General features: G+C 34.3%; 1 protein-coding gene across 3 annotated transcripts in view; it reads left to right on the forward strand.

The window, feature by feature from the left end:
- The window catches only part of LOC150100507 (transcriptional coactivator YAP1-like), a 182,907-nt gene that overhangs the window by 65,911 nt on the left and 100,701 nt on the right, over positions 1-16,295 (forward strand). For all 3 annotated transcript variants that reach the window (XM_090402512.1, XM_090402510.1, XM_090402511.1), the window contains exons 3-4: positions 2,026-2,135; positions 14,908-15,117. In XM_090402512.1, coding sequence (XP_090258638.1) covers positions 2,026-2,135; positions 14,908-15,117 — 320 coding nt within the window. The remainder of the gene's footprint in view (positions 1-2,025; positions 2,136-14,907; positions 15,118-16,295) is intronic.

Below are 16,295 nucleotides of genomic sequence, written 5' to 3' on the forward strand. Positions count from 1 at the left end.
TATGTTAAGCAACCTCATGATGATGCTGATATACATAGCGAAACATGTAGAGGAAATACATCTATCTTAATATATATATATATAAATTAAAACTTGGTACTTATTCAAGCAAATATCTTTCTGTATTGGAAATGAAGTGTTCCATCAAATACAATTGTACTATTGGGACACTTATAATATGTATTGGAATTTAAAAATAAACCATATTAACAAAGGAAAGTAATGCAGTTTTTATTTATTTATTTATTTTTAACAAATGGCTACACATACAAAAGACTGGAATCAGCAAATGTCTGCTACGAAGATAAAATATATAAACAAACAAGCGGGTTAGCTATGGGCAGCCCTGTATCCCCGGTCTTAGCTAACATCTTTTTACAAGATTTTGAAGAGAGAGTTATTTCTATAGCTACTTTAAAACCTAAACTGTGGTTACGTTACATAGATGACATCTTCCTTATCTGGGAACATGGTTTAGAGGAACTACAAAACTTCCTAAACCATTTAAATAATCAACATCAGAACATTAAATTCACATCAGAATTAGAGATTAACAGCGTTCCCCTCTTCTTGGATCTAAAGATCAGTCGAGTACCTGACTGTCTTACATTTTCAATTTTTCGAAAAACCACCCACACTGATAGATATTTGCATGCCTCTTCTCATCACTTCCCTCCTCAAAAACTTGGCATTATCTCCACCCTTGCCCATCGTGCAAGATGTCTTACTTCCACAGAAGACTTTCAAACAGAACTTAACTTCCTGAAAAACACCTTCTTAAATAATGGATATTCATCTTAACATCTCTAAACATTTGAGACCACGCCAACAACCTCGACAAGAAGATGAATCCAACCCTATCACTCACATACAGTTACCATTTATTAGCTCTCTTACCCCAAAACTATCTAGGATTATGAAGAAATTTAACATAAAGACCGACTTCGTTCTTTTCTGAGTCAACCAAAACACAACCAGCTGCATTTTCCTGGTGTTTATAAAGTTATGTGCGACTGTGGTTGACCTTATTTTGGCCATACAGATAAATCTATTTCACTACGTCTTGAGGAACATAGACGTGACATCTCCTACAGTAGAACACGAGCGAGCACCCTTTCCAGTCATGTTCTTTTCTCTGCCAACTCTAACCTCGAAGAACGTCAACACCAAGTTGATTGGGACTGCACAACCAATTTATATACATGCAAGGATGAATTTGAAAGACTAGTTATAGAATCCAAAGAAATAGTTCTGGATCCTTCACACATGAACAACAATCTCAGCTACAATTTGCTTGATTCCCATAGCGCAGTAATCCAGTACTGGCGCTCTAAAATTAGCTGTCACATGCATTCAACTCATGCTAACAATAGCATGCGGTCACCTATTCAAATATCACTGTTACTATTCTTCTTTTTATTAAGCTGGAAAGTCCATGTTTTTTACCTTGTTAGTTTTATAAGTTTTGTGTTATTTCTTACTCACCTGAAGAAGTCGGGACACCGATGAAACTAGTTATGATTTATTAAAGTTTTTTGTTATACTTTCTCGGGTTCTAGTCAGTTAAATGTTAATTTTATAAATGTATACATCCTGAGTCAATCCTAATAACAATATATATATATATATATATATATATATTAAGGTTACCAAGTAATTTTATAAACTTGGTTATATGTTATTTTACTCCTAATCCCAAGTAAGCAAACAGTTAAGTTTGCGCCTGAACGTAGTTCTAGTCTAAAGGCGGTGCACCACCTTTAGACTTGAACTACGTTCAGACGCAAACTTAACTGTTTGCTTACTTGGGATTAGGAGTAAAATAACCAAGTTTATAAAATTACTTGGTAATCCTAATATACATTATTCCCAAGTTAAAAAAAACTTATTTACATATATATATGTGTGTGTGTGTATAAAATCTGTTTACCAAGTTTCAAAATAAATTTAAGAGAAGGTATAGTTTATTGTTCAAATAATGGTTATTTTTTTTAAAATTTTTTTTATTTATATTTATTTTTTTAGCTGCTCATTTACAGCAGCCACCTTTAATGCAAAGTCCCTCTATTGGCACACATCAGCAAACTACACAACAGGCAACAGCACTTCAGGTACAGAGCCAGCCACAGTCTCAGGTAGGTTCATTAGTTATTTTTGAATTCCTTATACAGGTAACCCTCGTATAACGAGGATGTTAGGTTCCATAGAAATGCCACGTTATGCGAGACTCAGATCACATAGAAAAAGTAGGGTTAGGATCCGAAATCGTTTTTTTTTTTTTTTAAGATTATATAAACAATGACATATCCAACAAAAAATATATTTTTATATAATTCAGGTAATTCATGTAAGTTAAGAAAACATAAACTATGAAACAAATACATAGTATAAAATTATAAAAAATTATTATTATAAATTGTATGTAAACTTCATTGCATATAATGCATAAATGTTTTAGACAAAATAAAATAAAGTGTATATTTTAATCGTCATCACTCTCTTCAAAACTAACATTTCATAGATCTTTATTTACGAGTGACCGGATGTCGTCATCACTTGAAATCTCTTGGACATCATTTGTATAATTCTCATTGCATACTTTGGCTGGTTTAGTTATCAAGAAGTCAGTAATAAGACCTTGCTTACCACTATGCTGTAATTTTTTATTAAGTTCATGATATGGTGCTAAACAAATATCCAATTGTCTCATGAATTTTCTGGAGTGCTCCATTGAGAGATCATTACCCATAAAATAACCTTCTTGCCAAGTTAAATCCTTCTGCTGATTTCTTTTTTCTTTAACCACGCTACCGGCCAAGACGTCTATAGACGTTCACTTTATCGTAGATGCGAAGTGCTTATTAAAATTGTAATACCATTGTTATAACAATGAAATATATGATGGATACGAAGCGTATGCGGATGCGTATTTGATCCACAATGGCCGGTAAGGTTGTTAATGGATTCATTGCAATCAGAATCTTCGGCGGAACTTTCCTCGCCATTTGGTTCGACATGATCTGTTAATTGTACCAGTTTCTCCTCATTTAAATCTATTTCCACATCAATTAATTCACTAATTTCATTTTCAACCATATCGCCATTACTATACAATAAATATTTTACATGAAAAAAAAAGTATTACATACATATTGTATATTGAGTTAAATACATATTGTATGTAACTCAACAAAAAATAAAGTGCTCAGTTTGAGATTAACACACTTATGATTTTTAATGCGCTTTCCTGGCAGAAAACGCAGACAATTTTCAACAATAAACACTTTATACGGTAAACAATTGACGTACATGTATACTAAAGGGTATTTCTGCTAATATAAATTCGCTACTTATAACATGCAATATGGACAGACACAAATTTAACGAAGATAAAATTTGATTTTTAAGTCGCTCATTGAAAAATATATGAAAATATAAAGGGTTACTACAGTTTGTAGACCATCTTATATCGAAACCACGTTGTATAAGTACCGCATTATACAAGGGTTACCTGTATAGCTGTTTTCTGCTGTGTGCATCCCATATATTAAACTAAAGGCATATTCTCCCAACAATGCATCTTTTATAAACTTAAGGAAATTTTTTTTTTTAATAATGATAGATGCAGCTCTCATAACAATCACTTTTGTTGGCAAAGTATAAATCCATTTTTTTACCAACAAAAGCAACATAGCATATCTATTTGGGAGGTGGATATTTTGTTCAGGCTGGAGTTTTGTGAATTGGGTCTGAAAATATGGTGGTCATCTATTACCATAAATTTTTGTCCATTAGTTTAATAGTGAATGTCTACAAATTGAAAGTTTTTTACTACTGTGCTGTCATCGTTGCTTGTTTAATTTAGCAATTTTTCAAACTAATTACTCCATACATCAAAGTTATCTTCATCGCTAAGCTTCAATAAACATATCAACAATGTTGCAGTCAGAGCAAAAAGAAGACTAAATATCATAAAAAGTATCTCAGGTAAAGAGTGGAGAGCTGATGCTAAAACCTTTAAAGTCACATATACCTCTATTATCCATCCCATAATGGAATGTGCTTCACCCATCTGGATGCAAACATCACAAACCAGTTTAGACAAGCTTATAAAAATTCAGAAAAATGCAGCTAAAATGATATGTGGACTGAGGAATACAACTCCTGGAAAAATAGCAGAATTTGAATCCAGCCTTGTTCCTTTAAAATTAGGTGGCAAGAAAATCTTACCAAATTTGTAGAAAAAAGAGCCAACCTTGCACATCATAGAACAATTAAATTTTTAAAAACTGGAAACCAACAAACAAAATAAAGAAAAAATACAATGCATGAAATCATAGAAAATAAAATTCCCTTGGATTGTCCAAATAAAATAGCCGACTACCCAGCATTTCCTCCAAATCAAGACAGGAAAAATATAGTTATCAACTCTGAAATAGGGAAACATGAGAAAAAAAAAAGCCTAGAAAACCCTGAAATCTTGAAATCATTAGCCCTTTCAAAAATAATGGAATATGGACCTACTCAATAAAGATCTACACAGATGGCTCCAAAAATCCAAATGGCAATTATGGGAGTGGCATACTCATCTATGGCTCTCATAATATAGAACTAAAAACAACTAACAGTATTGGATGCAACTCATACCATGCAGAATTAATAGCCATCAACACAGCACTGCAATATTTGGACAAACAAAACCCGAAGAGTTTATATTTTTCACAGATTCCTTAGCAGCCCTTCAAGCTATTAAGAACTGCTACACTAGCCATCAAGAAATACTTAGAGAATCCTTATGTAGTTTGTTTATGCAAAATGCATAAACAAACTACATAAGGATTCCGAAATAATCTTCCAATGGATCCCATCCCATGTGGGATTAAAGGGAAACGAAACTGCAGATGAAGTAGCAAAAATGACTGCAACATCAAGTGATATCACAGATTTACAGATTTCGATCTTTTTAAAACCACCCAAAAAGAAAATATAAAAAGAACAGTTCTTCAGGACATGACTCACCACTGGTAATCAGCAGAAAGTCCAGGTGCTACCATCAACTCCAAGTTTAATCGCAGTGCCACTACCATGATCTCTCGTCGCAAGACCGGCCACACAAGACCAATCAAGTTTAGCAATGGCATAAGTCTTCCCCACCTGCAAAATCTATAACATCGAGGAAGCATCACCAATTCATTTGCTAAACTGTATGAATATTTCCAAATGTGATATCTATAACAACTCAGAAAAGGTACTGTATAAAATACATGAACTTGACCTCTATGATCTGGTTTAATAATACCATGTGATAATAAAAAAAAAAAAATTATCAAAAAAAAAAAAGGATATCCTTTTCACCAATTTTCATGCCTTTATCATCTCTAATTCCTTTTACAGCATTCTTTCTTCCATTTCTGAGCTTCTTCAACAACCTCCAGAATATCTTGCCACCTTCTTGATATTTATTTTCTATGTTCTTACCGAAGTCTTCCCATGACTTTTGTTTTAGCTAGTTTTACACAGTATTTAGCTTTCTTACATTTGTCTCTGTATTCTCTAAGAGCACAATCTGACCTTATTTGCCAGGAACATTTGATATGCTTTCTTCTTTTCCTTCACTGCCTCTTTAACTTCCTGTGTCCACCATGGAGTTCTGATTTTTCTATCCTTGCAGACAACCTCATCACATGCCTCTCTGGCTGAATCAATCAGCGTTTTCTTCATGGCTTGCCACTGAATCTCCAAGGTTTGGTTCCTGTTCTCAAACTCTTTTATTGTTTCTTCAATAATGTTTGTGTATTGAAAGTTTATGGCTGGGGAAGGAGTGTCCCAGGTTCGATTCCCGTCGTAGACGTGAGGAATTTGAGGATCTTCCTCAGGCATAGCCAAGTTAGCCGGTCTTGGGCGCGGGCAGTAGGGTTTTTTCCACCAGTTTATCTGGCGTTTTTCATCCCACAAGCAGGCAAACCGGCCCTTGAACACACGCCTCTACAGTCAAAAAATATATCCCCCCCCCCCAGCGGCAGACCAGGCGACAGGTCGGTTGGGAGTAGTACTAACAAAGAAGTCGCATCTAAGTAACACGCGGACCCTGCAGAGGAAGCGGGAATAACGCGTAGGGAAAGAAGAGAAAGAAGAGATTGAAAGTTTATTTTTCACTTGGTCAGACTATAATAAATTTAGTTTAATCCTTTATCCAAGTGTGTGCAAACAAATTTTGCACCTGAAAGTATCTTCAGGACTAGGGTAAAGTGGTACAACACCAGGCGACTCCTTGCGAAGGTGGAGCAAGCTACCACCACTCCTATCTCAGTATCTCCCATAATGCAAAACACATCTCCTTGCGGATATGTATAATGTTATGCATTAAGGGAAGAGCCACTACCGAGACTAGTTTCGACCTTTATTGAGGTCTCTTCAGTGGGAGCCAGGCCCAAGTGGAGATACCAAGGCAGAAGCTTGCTCCACCTTTGCAAGGAGTCGTCCGGTGTTGTACTACTTTACCCCAGTCCTGAAGATACTTTCAGGCGCAAACTTTGTTTGCACACACTTGGATAAAGGATTAAACTAAATGAACGCAAGGAGATGTGTTTTGCATTATGGGAGATAGTGAGATTTGGGATTTAGCCGACCAAATTGTATTCTTATTGGTTAAACCAAAATAAAAAATGATGGTACAACATGACAAAATTTCATGCCGGCTGGGGCGTCGCCCGGTTAAACAAGGCTCCCGTTGTTTTCGCCAGGGAACCACGGCGAACAGCGAAAAGTCAGCTACTGGAACAAATCTGAAAACAAACCCCAACTCAACAACACCGGAGTTAAAGATCGGTACTATCAACGTAAGAAGCCTGAATGGCAAAGAAATGGAGCTAGCTGAGGAATTAGATAAGTACCAGATCGACATAATAGGGGTGACTGACACAAAAAAGACCAAAACTGGCGAGATCTTTCTGAGCAATAAATACAAAATGTTATATTCAGGCAATGACAATCAAGGAAAAGAAGGAGTAGCCATAGTATTCAACACAAAATACAAGGCTAATCTTCTTGAATGGCAGTCAGTCTCAAGTAGAGTAATGTGGGCAAATATGAGAATGGGGAACTGGACAATGAGACTTATTTGTGCCTATGGTCCCACAGAAGGTTCTACTAAGGTAGAAGTGGAGGAATTTTTTGAGGCTTTAGAAAAAGCAACTGACACAATGAAAAAGGAAAATTTGGTCCTTGTTGGGGATCTAAATAGCAGATTAGGAAATGATTGTGAGACATACAAAAATATTTTGGGAAAATTTGGAGAAAAGAGCAAAGCTAATAATAATGGCAAATATCTGTTGGATTTCTGCTCAGGACATGGACTGGTTATTACTAACACCATGTTCCAACATAAAAATGTGCACAAATTCACACGGAGAGAAGAGGCTAGGAATAAGAAAAGTGTCATTGACTATGTTATTGTTGATAGTGATGCTTTCTCCCTGGTGCAGGACACCAGAGTGTACAGAGGATTTGAAATAGGAAGTGATCACTATTTAGTCTTGAGCAGGATAAAATTGAATTTCATATTGAAAAGAATAACATGTAAGAAAGTTTTAAAGCGAATAAAAGTTGAGCAGCTCTCAGATGTGAACTATAGACTAAAATACAGAAAGATTATTGAAAAGAAAATGAAAGAGTTTGAGAACAGGAATCAAACCTTGAAGATTCAGTGGCAAACTCTGAAGAAAACATTGATTGATTCTGCCAGAGAGGCATGTGGTGAGGTTGTGTGCAAGGATTAAAAAAATCAGAACTCCCTGGTGGACACAGGAAGTTAAAGAGGCAGTGAAGGAAAAGAAAAAAGCATATCAAAAGTTCCTGGCAAATAAGTCAGCTTTTACTCTTACAGAATACAGAGACAAATGTAAGAAAGCTAAACAGTGTGTAAAACTAGCTAAACAAAAGTCATGGGAGGACTTTGGCAAGAATATAGAAAATAAATATCAATTAAGTGGCAAAATATCAATTAAGCTGTAAAAGGAGTTAGAGATGATAAAGGTGACATGAAAACAGGAGAAAAAGATATCCTTGAAGTATGGAGTAATTACTTTGAAAAACTGCTAAATGAAACAAGCAGTGATGACAGCACAGTGATAAAAAAACACTGACCAGGCATGCAGTCAGGAATACATATCCATACTTGAAGTAGAAAAAGCCATCAAAGGCTTGAAATGTGGAAAGGCAGCAGGAGTAGATGATATTCGACCAGAAATGCTGAAGTATGGTGGTATAAAAGTCTTACAGTGGCTGCACTGCATAGTTCAGAAAGCCTGGACAGAGGGACGAATTCCCGATGATTGGAGTAGAGCTCTCATAGTACCCATATATAAAAAGGGAAATAAAACTGAATGTGAGAATTACAGAGGTATTTCCCTACTGAGTGTTCCTGGCAAGATCTATGCAAGTATACTTGAGAAACGGTTGAGAAGAATTGTGGAAGAAAAGCTTGGTGAAGAACAAGCTGGATTCAGGCCAAATAGAGGCTGTCAGGATCAGATCTTCACTTTACGACAAATAGTCGAGAAAGCATGGGAATACAACAAAGATCTGTATTTAAGTTTTGTCGATTTGGAAAAGGCATATGACAAGGTGCCAAGAGAGAAGCTATTCAATACGCTGCAGTTATATGGTGTCAATGGGGCATTATATCAAACAATACTTAGTCTTTATTTGAGTTGTGAGTCAACAGTTAGAATTGAAGGAAGTACAGGAAGATGGTTTAATGTTAAATCTGGTGTGAGACAAGGATGTACATTATACCCTCTGTTATTCTTTATCTATATGGATCACATTATGAAGGAAAGTGGTATTAAACCTGATATCAAAATTGGAGATGTTAATGTCAGCCCTTTGCTTTATGCGGATGATGTTATACTTCTAAATAAATCCGCTACAAGTCTGCAAGATTCTCTGACTAAATTGAATAGCTGTTGTAATAGATATGGTATGAAGGTCAGCAATAAAAAGACAAAGACAATGAAAATAGGCAGAATCATTGAAAATGTCAACTGTATTGTGAATGGAGAACCTGTGGAACAAGTAAAATATTTCAGCTATTTAGGCACGATTTTTACTGAAGATGGTAAATTAAATATAGAAATAGACAACAGAATCAGCAAAGCTAGTATGGTGGGAAGTCAATTGAATAAATTCATATGGAATAAGAAAGAAATTAGTCGGAACACTAAATTAGCTGTATACAAGACAGTGTTCAAACCAGTTTTAACTTATGGATCTGAGAGCTGGGTCAGAAGTAAAACACTTGACCAATGACTAGAGACCGCAGATATGAGAGTCCTGAGAAAGATTAGAGACGTGAACAGATGGCATCAATGGCAATATCATATTAAAAATGAGGATATTAGGAAAGAACTTGACATTGTCAGCATCCAGGAATGCGTTAGCAGAGCTAATCTCAGGTGGTATGGTCACTTAAATAGAATGGGAGAGGAAAGATTAGCAAAACAAGTGTTCTCTGCCAGGTTGGCAGGAAAACGACCCAGAGGAAGACCAAGATATAGGTGGATTGATACGGTACAAAGTGCCTTATACGATAGAAATATAAGATCTGATAATGTTGGAGTTTTGACAAGTAACAGACTGATTTGGAGGAAAATTGTAGATAGGAAGTTAGTAATGATGTAATTTTTTCATGTAGTACTGTCATATCCTGTACACCCCTTGAGGGTACATGGCAGGAATTTGATGATGATGATGATATCTTTAACATTTATTATACCCAAGGTAAAATACTTTCTACATTTATATCTCCTCCTGAGATTTTTATTTAATAAGGTTAAAACACCTTATGGTAACTGGTTTTGGTAAAATACTTATATGCTCTGTATTGCTAAAATCTTGGTATTTCTATTTCTAGCCTGGCTCCCACTGATGAGACCTCAATAAAGGTCGAAACCGGTCTGGGTAGTGGCCCCTTGCCTTTAATGCAAAGCATCATTCATCTCCTTCAGGAGATGTGCTTTGCATTAAGGGTAATACCTTGGTCTTGCACTACATGCAGGGTCATCTAGACTTGCAACATTTGCAGGCGCAAACTTGACTTGTTTGTCTGTTTGCTTACTTGGTAAATGGAGTAAAACCAAGTTTAAAATAGCTTGGTATCTTTAACATATATATATATATATATATATATATATATATATATATATATATATATATATTTAAGTTATTGTAAATGTTTTGATAAAACCCTCAGATTTATATACATTTATGAATTTTAATATTTTTTTATACTTTTTCTAACTGTTTTATACTCTTCTTTAACATTTTTTTACACTGTTTTTATGTTGTCCTACTTATTTATTAAATACTGTACTTCTAAGAATTTTTTCTTTTATAATTTTTGTTATTATTTCGACTTTTGTATATACATTTCAACCTATATAAGCCCCTTATTTATTGCACATGCTTTTGGTGCAGATGACCATAGCTGTCCTTGCTCCATTAAATCTCAAAACAAACAACCATGGTGGTAGAAATACTCAACAGGAATATGTATCAATACGTGAAATGGAAAAAGCCACAAAAACCTGCAATGTGGTAAATGATAAACCGAATTTGAGAGTTTAGACAAATTCCTTTACTCAATGTTCCTTTTAAGATTTGTGTAAGTATACTTGAGAAATCGCTGAGAAGAATTGTGAAAGGGAAGCTTGCAGAGAAACAAGTTTGATTCAGGCTAAATAGAAGTTGTCATGATCAAATTTTCCCTTTAAAACAAATTGTTGAGAAATCATGGGAATATCAGAGATGTGTATTTAAGTTTTGTAGATCTGAAAAAGGAATATTACAAGGTGCCAAGAGAAAAGCTATTCAAAATGCTACAGTTATATGATGTAAATGAGACATAACAAACAACACATATTCTGCATTTGAGTTCTATGTCAGCAGTTTGAATTGAAGGATATATAGGAATATGGTTTAATGTTAAATCAGCTGTGAGACAAGAGTGCACATTTTCTCCACTGTTATTCATCTATAATGGATCACAAAAATGGTATTAAACTTAATATCAAAATTGGAGGTGTTAATCTTGGCTGTATAGCAGATGATGTTATATACTTCTAGATAAATCTAGTAAAAGTCTGCAAAATTCCTGGATTAAATTGCAATAACTGTTGTAATAAATTTGGTATGGAAAAAAAACCAAAGACAGCAGAAATAGGTAAGAAATATTGAAAACATCAATTGCATCCTGAATGGAGAGGGAATGTTAGTAAACCAAGTGTTCTTTGCCAGGATATCTGGAAAAAGACCCAGAGGAAGATCAGGACTAGGTGGATAGTAAAAAGTGCATTAGAAGACAGAAATATAAGATATGATAATATTGTAGTCTTGCAGATAAAATATTAATTTGGAGGAAAATTGTCAGTAAGTTAGTAAATTCTGTAACTTTTTTATGTAGTACTATCATAACAGCCCCCCCCCCCCCCCCCAGGTTACATGTTAGGAATTTGAAGGTGATGATTATCAGTATGCAATATCTTATCTCATTCAGTGCCTTGTTTCTCCTTTTGCTGCTTACCTTTCATAAGTTTCTGATACCTCTCTAATCACTTTATTTTTTCAGTTCCCTTGTTCTGTCTAATAATTTGTCCTATTCTAGATATTCCAAATTTATTTCATTTCCATTAGCCTCATTAGTTTCTGAAATTGCATGATTCTAATGAACAGAACAAGCCTCCTTGTTCACAATTTGATTTGCATTCCTTTTTGTTTCTGCTCTGTTTTTCTTATGAAGGGTTTTGATGAGGTGTTGGTGCCATTTTATGACATTCAGGAAATGTACCAAATATTATAAATATCGAACAATCAGCAGTAATGTACTATAAAAAAATATTTTAAGACAAAAAGTAAAACAAATAAAAGTTTCTAATTTCACTGAGAAGTTAAATAAACACACCATTTACTATATCACTCAAATCACACTCCAAATTGAAATTTGATTTCAAAAATAGTGATGAATTCTAAAAATGCACCCTGTCCAACATGGATTCCCAAGAAATATAGGTGTGTAAACATTGAGTGTCGTAGAACGACTCTCAGTGTCGTTCTACGACAGTTCTTGCTACAGCAGTCTACATTATAATATAATATTAATAATGAAACATTTCTAAAAAGTCTTAATTTTCTACAGTGTATAATTATACTGATTGAGAATCACCTCTTCACCTCTGTTTTACATGGGCATATATTTTTTTAGTGCTTTTATAGATAGTTACATAATTGAAAGTTAGGGTTCAACTAAAAAGTGAATTGAAACAGAAACAAGGACCAATATAATAAATACTAAATGTTGTCAGGAAGGTGATATTAGCAGGGTAACAATTTTATACCCTTCACGTCTTGAATTCTAATTAACTTTTTTTTTATTAAAAAGTATTTTTTTTGTCTTATGATTTGTCTACATTGGTATAGGCAAGAAAGAGATTGCAGAATTTATCTCTTCTGATTTATGTATTTATTTATTTTTTAATGAAAATCTTACCATGAGAGGTTGGAAATTGATAGATTATAGTACTCTTGATGGGTCAGGATTAGATAAATCATGAACCTTATTCCAGAGATTAGACATTGCTTTTTTTTTCATGTCACTTCAGACTCCAGTAAGCACTGGATGATGATTAAAATCATGAAACACTGAAGACAGAACCTTCATAGCTCAGTCAGTGTTGATAATGCACTTTGGTTAGAAAAACCTGGGTTCAAATTCTGTCCGGAATGCAATGAACCTTTATCAGAGCTTTTCAACTGAAGGTGAGTTAGCCAGTCTCAGACAGAGAGGTAGGGCTGGCTCAGACATCAGTTTTTTTTGGGCCTTAAACCGAGGCCCCATGCTCAGAGGGCCCACACTTTCAAATTTCTAAGAAAATTTGATAATAGAATTTTTGGTGTTTCAGAGATGTATAATTATTGGAAATATTTTAATTAAATTTATATTGATTCTTTGTCCTTTTATCATTGCTGTACCGGGTTATGATAAAAGGCGGCGGCAAATATGAGGGGCCCCACTAATAACTTTTTCCTGAGGTCCTGCAAAACTTCCAGCCTGCCCTGGACAGAGGTATCAGGATTTTTCCTCCTAGAACTTGAGTTTTTCATCTTGAAAACAGGCAAGCCAGCTAGAAGATTACTCATAATTTATAAGCATAGCAGACAATGCAATTAGGATTATCAGACTTATCATAAGCAGTAATCAGATTTCAAAGATGCCAAGTTAGTCATTCATGAGCTTGACAAAGGAAGATGGGATGGGATAGTTCTCCTTATAATTTTTTTCTCTTGTACTTCCAAACTGGGATCTATAAACCTTCTACTCTCCTTTAAACATATAAAAACAAGAATGGAATCTCTAACATGCAGTCTAATTTGAAATCTACCACACCAGTTTTTCTTTCTATTCATTCACTCTCTCTCTCTCTATTTTGGTATTTTGGATCCCTTTCCCCAAAGTTTTCCTCAAGCAATATAAACTATTGCTCTCATTGTGTGTGCATGTGCACACACACTAACACATGTACAAGTCATTAAGGTTTTTTCTTTGTTTTTAACTTACTATATATGTGGTACTAATGTGTTAAGTTTCATAGCTCTTTACATACAGAGTATGTCAAAGTCTGCAGTCCCTTTGTGTAAGTTTGAGAGATGTTTCAGAGAAGAAATAGCTGATGTGATCATATAGATCTGTTATTAGAGAGTACAAACTTCTGATATATGGAGGCCAACCAGATTGTAATGGTGATCCACAATAGCTGAGAATTTGCTGCATGTTATTCTAAATGCCTGAGATTAAGCTATGATGTTCTGTGCTAGGTCTATAACTAGTTTATAGGCTATTATCGCTGAATAACTAGCAACTTAAAAAAAATCCACTTTTTTTTGTGTAATCCTGAGGAACCAAACACACAGTGTGCTGGAGAATAAAAATTAATGAACACATTGTATATATTTGGAGATTACAGATGTTAATCAAAACTGGAGATGTTAATCTCAGCTCTTTACTTTATAACATTATCTGCATTATTTCAGATGTTTTATTCTGAAATAAATGCACTACAATTCTGTAAGGTTTAATTAAAATAGTTACTATAACAAATTACAAATGCAGGAACATTAAGAACATCATCTGAATGGAGAACCTACAGAACAAGTAAAAGTTTTGAACTATTTAGGCACACCTGAATAAATTTATATGGAATAAGAGAAACTAGTCATGCTAAACTGCATACAGAACAGTGTTCAAACCAGTTTTAACTTTCTTATATGAGAGCTGGATTAGAAATAAAACAGTTCATCATCTAGTCATATCTGTTACTAGACATTATAGGTATGAAAGTTCTAAAAAAAAATTAGAGTGAACATATGACATCAATATTAAAATCATATTCAGAATGAAGATATTAGCAACTTGATGTTAACATTCAGGAATGTGTAAGTGGAGGTAATATGGTCAACAAAATGGGAGAGAAAAGATTAATAGATCAGTATTTAATGGCAGGAAAAAGATCCAGAGGAAAACGAAGGTCTCTGCAGACTCATACAGTAAGGGGTGCCTTAGAAGACTGAAATATAAGATCTGGCAGTAGTGGAGTCCTGACAGATGACTAATTTCAAGGAAATTTGTCAGTAGGAAGTTGGTAACAATATAGCATGTTAACCCATTAAGGATGCATGTCAGAAATTTGATGCTAAATGAATACATAGTGCAAAAGCATCTTTCTTCTGAACTCTGACACACCATCTGTAGTGTAACCTTTTTTGTGTTTGGGATTACTGTTTAAAAAAAAAATGAATTTGGTGATTTAAAAAAAAAAAAAAAAAAAAATTAGCTGTGTGATTTTTCTTTAATAGTTGTCTTCCAATCCAGCTGTAACCGCCTTGGGAAACCAGCTTTCATCTCAGAATATAGTAGCTTCTGTATCTGCAGCAGTGACTACAATGACCTTAGCAGGTAATAGTCAAATCGGTTTACAACAACAGCAGCAACAGAAAATTCGTTTACAGAGGTTACAGATTGAGCGAGAACGCCTAAGGTTACGACAACAAGAGATATTCCGTCAGGTTTGTTTGTAATATGTTATTAAATTGCATATTATTTTTTCTTTGGATGAGTAAAGAAGTTACAGATTGATTGCATTGTGTTATCTGTATTATGGAATGTGGGAAATTTTGTACTTCCATATATATATATATATATAAAATTTATTATTATCTTGTGCTTCTTACAACACCAGACTGACAACAGACATGCATTTATAAGCTTAATGTATGCATCACTTGAAGGAGCACACAAGAGTGATACAGATGTTGCCATTAAGCAAGCTGTCTATGTAATGAAGTGAACAAAACATTAACTTGCAGCAGTAATTTTTCTGCATTTGTTTGCTTTTGGTTTTGACACGGGTTACATTTGGCTGCACCTTGAGGATTAGGATTTCACAGTTTATCCATAAAGTTATTGACATTTATGGTTATTTTGTAAGTTTTAAGTAATTTGTTGATATTATTGGTTAATGCCTATTAAGATGTCAGTATATAGATGCAAGAAAACTGTCATTACTGACAGTTTTCTTGCAGGTTTATAAGGTCTGTGTAAAAATATTGATTTTTCTAAGTTAAGTTTTTCCTTTATGAAATATTTGTTTGCATTAATTTTATAGAATGTTAGAAAGAAAATTAAAATGTAATTAACACAATAAACAGTATAGAAATATATATATCAGATGGTATGATTACAATCAGGACTTGATAAATATGCTTGCTTACTTGCTGTTGGCGAGTAGCATCAGACTGGACAAAATAGAATATTTAGAGAATTTTTTAATTAAAAAATCTTTTTAAAGAAATACAGATAGAGCATCACTAATCACTTGATGAAAATGATTAGAGATTTATTAGAGAGGGATTGGCATTAGGTTGGAATCGGGGCATTCGAAAATCACAGTGCAATAATAGCGAGTTGGCAAGTCACTCAAGCAGCTAAATAAAGTCTACTAGTTGAGAGGCAGTTAGCTATTAAGTTGTAGAATAACAATTATAGCTACGGAAGACAGCTGAGTGACTACTAAATAGACTAGCAATACTTGAGTTGATATTTAATTTCAGGGCCGACCTGTCAAGGACACACAGAATCTTGAAATAAAGCATCGAGTTACTAGAATAGTAGAGGCTGTAAAATTGAAGTTTACCGTTAGCTGTGTTTAGAATTGTAGTGTCTAAAGAATTAATTGAATGCCAGA

Source organism: Typopeltis vanoorti, chromosome 13 (assembly GCF_054136105.1).
Source record: "Typopeltis vanoorti isolate ZY-2024b chromosome 13, IOZ_Tvanoo_1.0, whole genome shotgun sequence".
Classification (NCBI taxonomy): domain Eukaryota; kingdom Metazoa; phylum Arthropoda; class Arachnida; order Uropygi; family Thelyphonidae; genus Typopeltis; species Typopeltis vanoorti.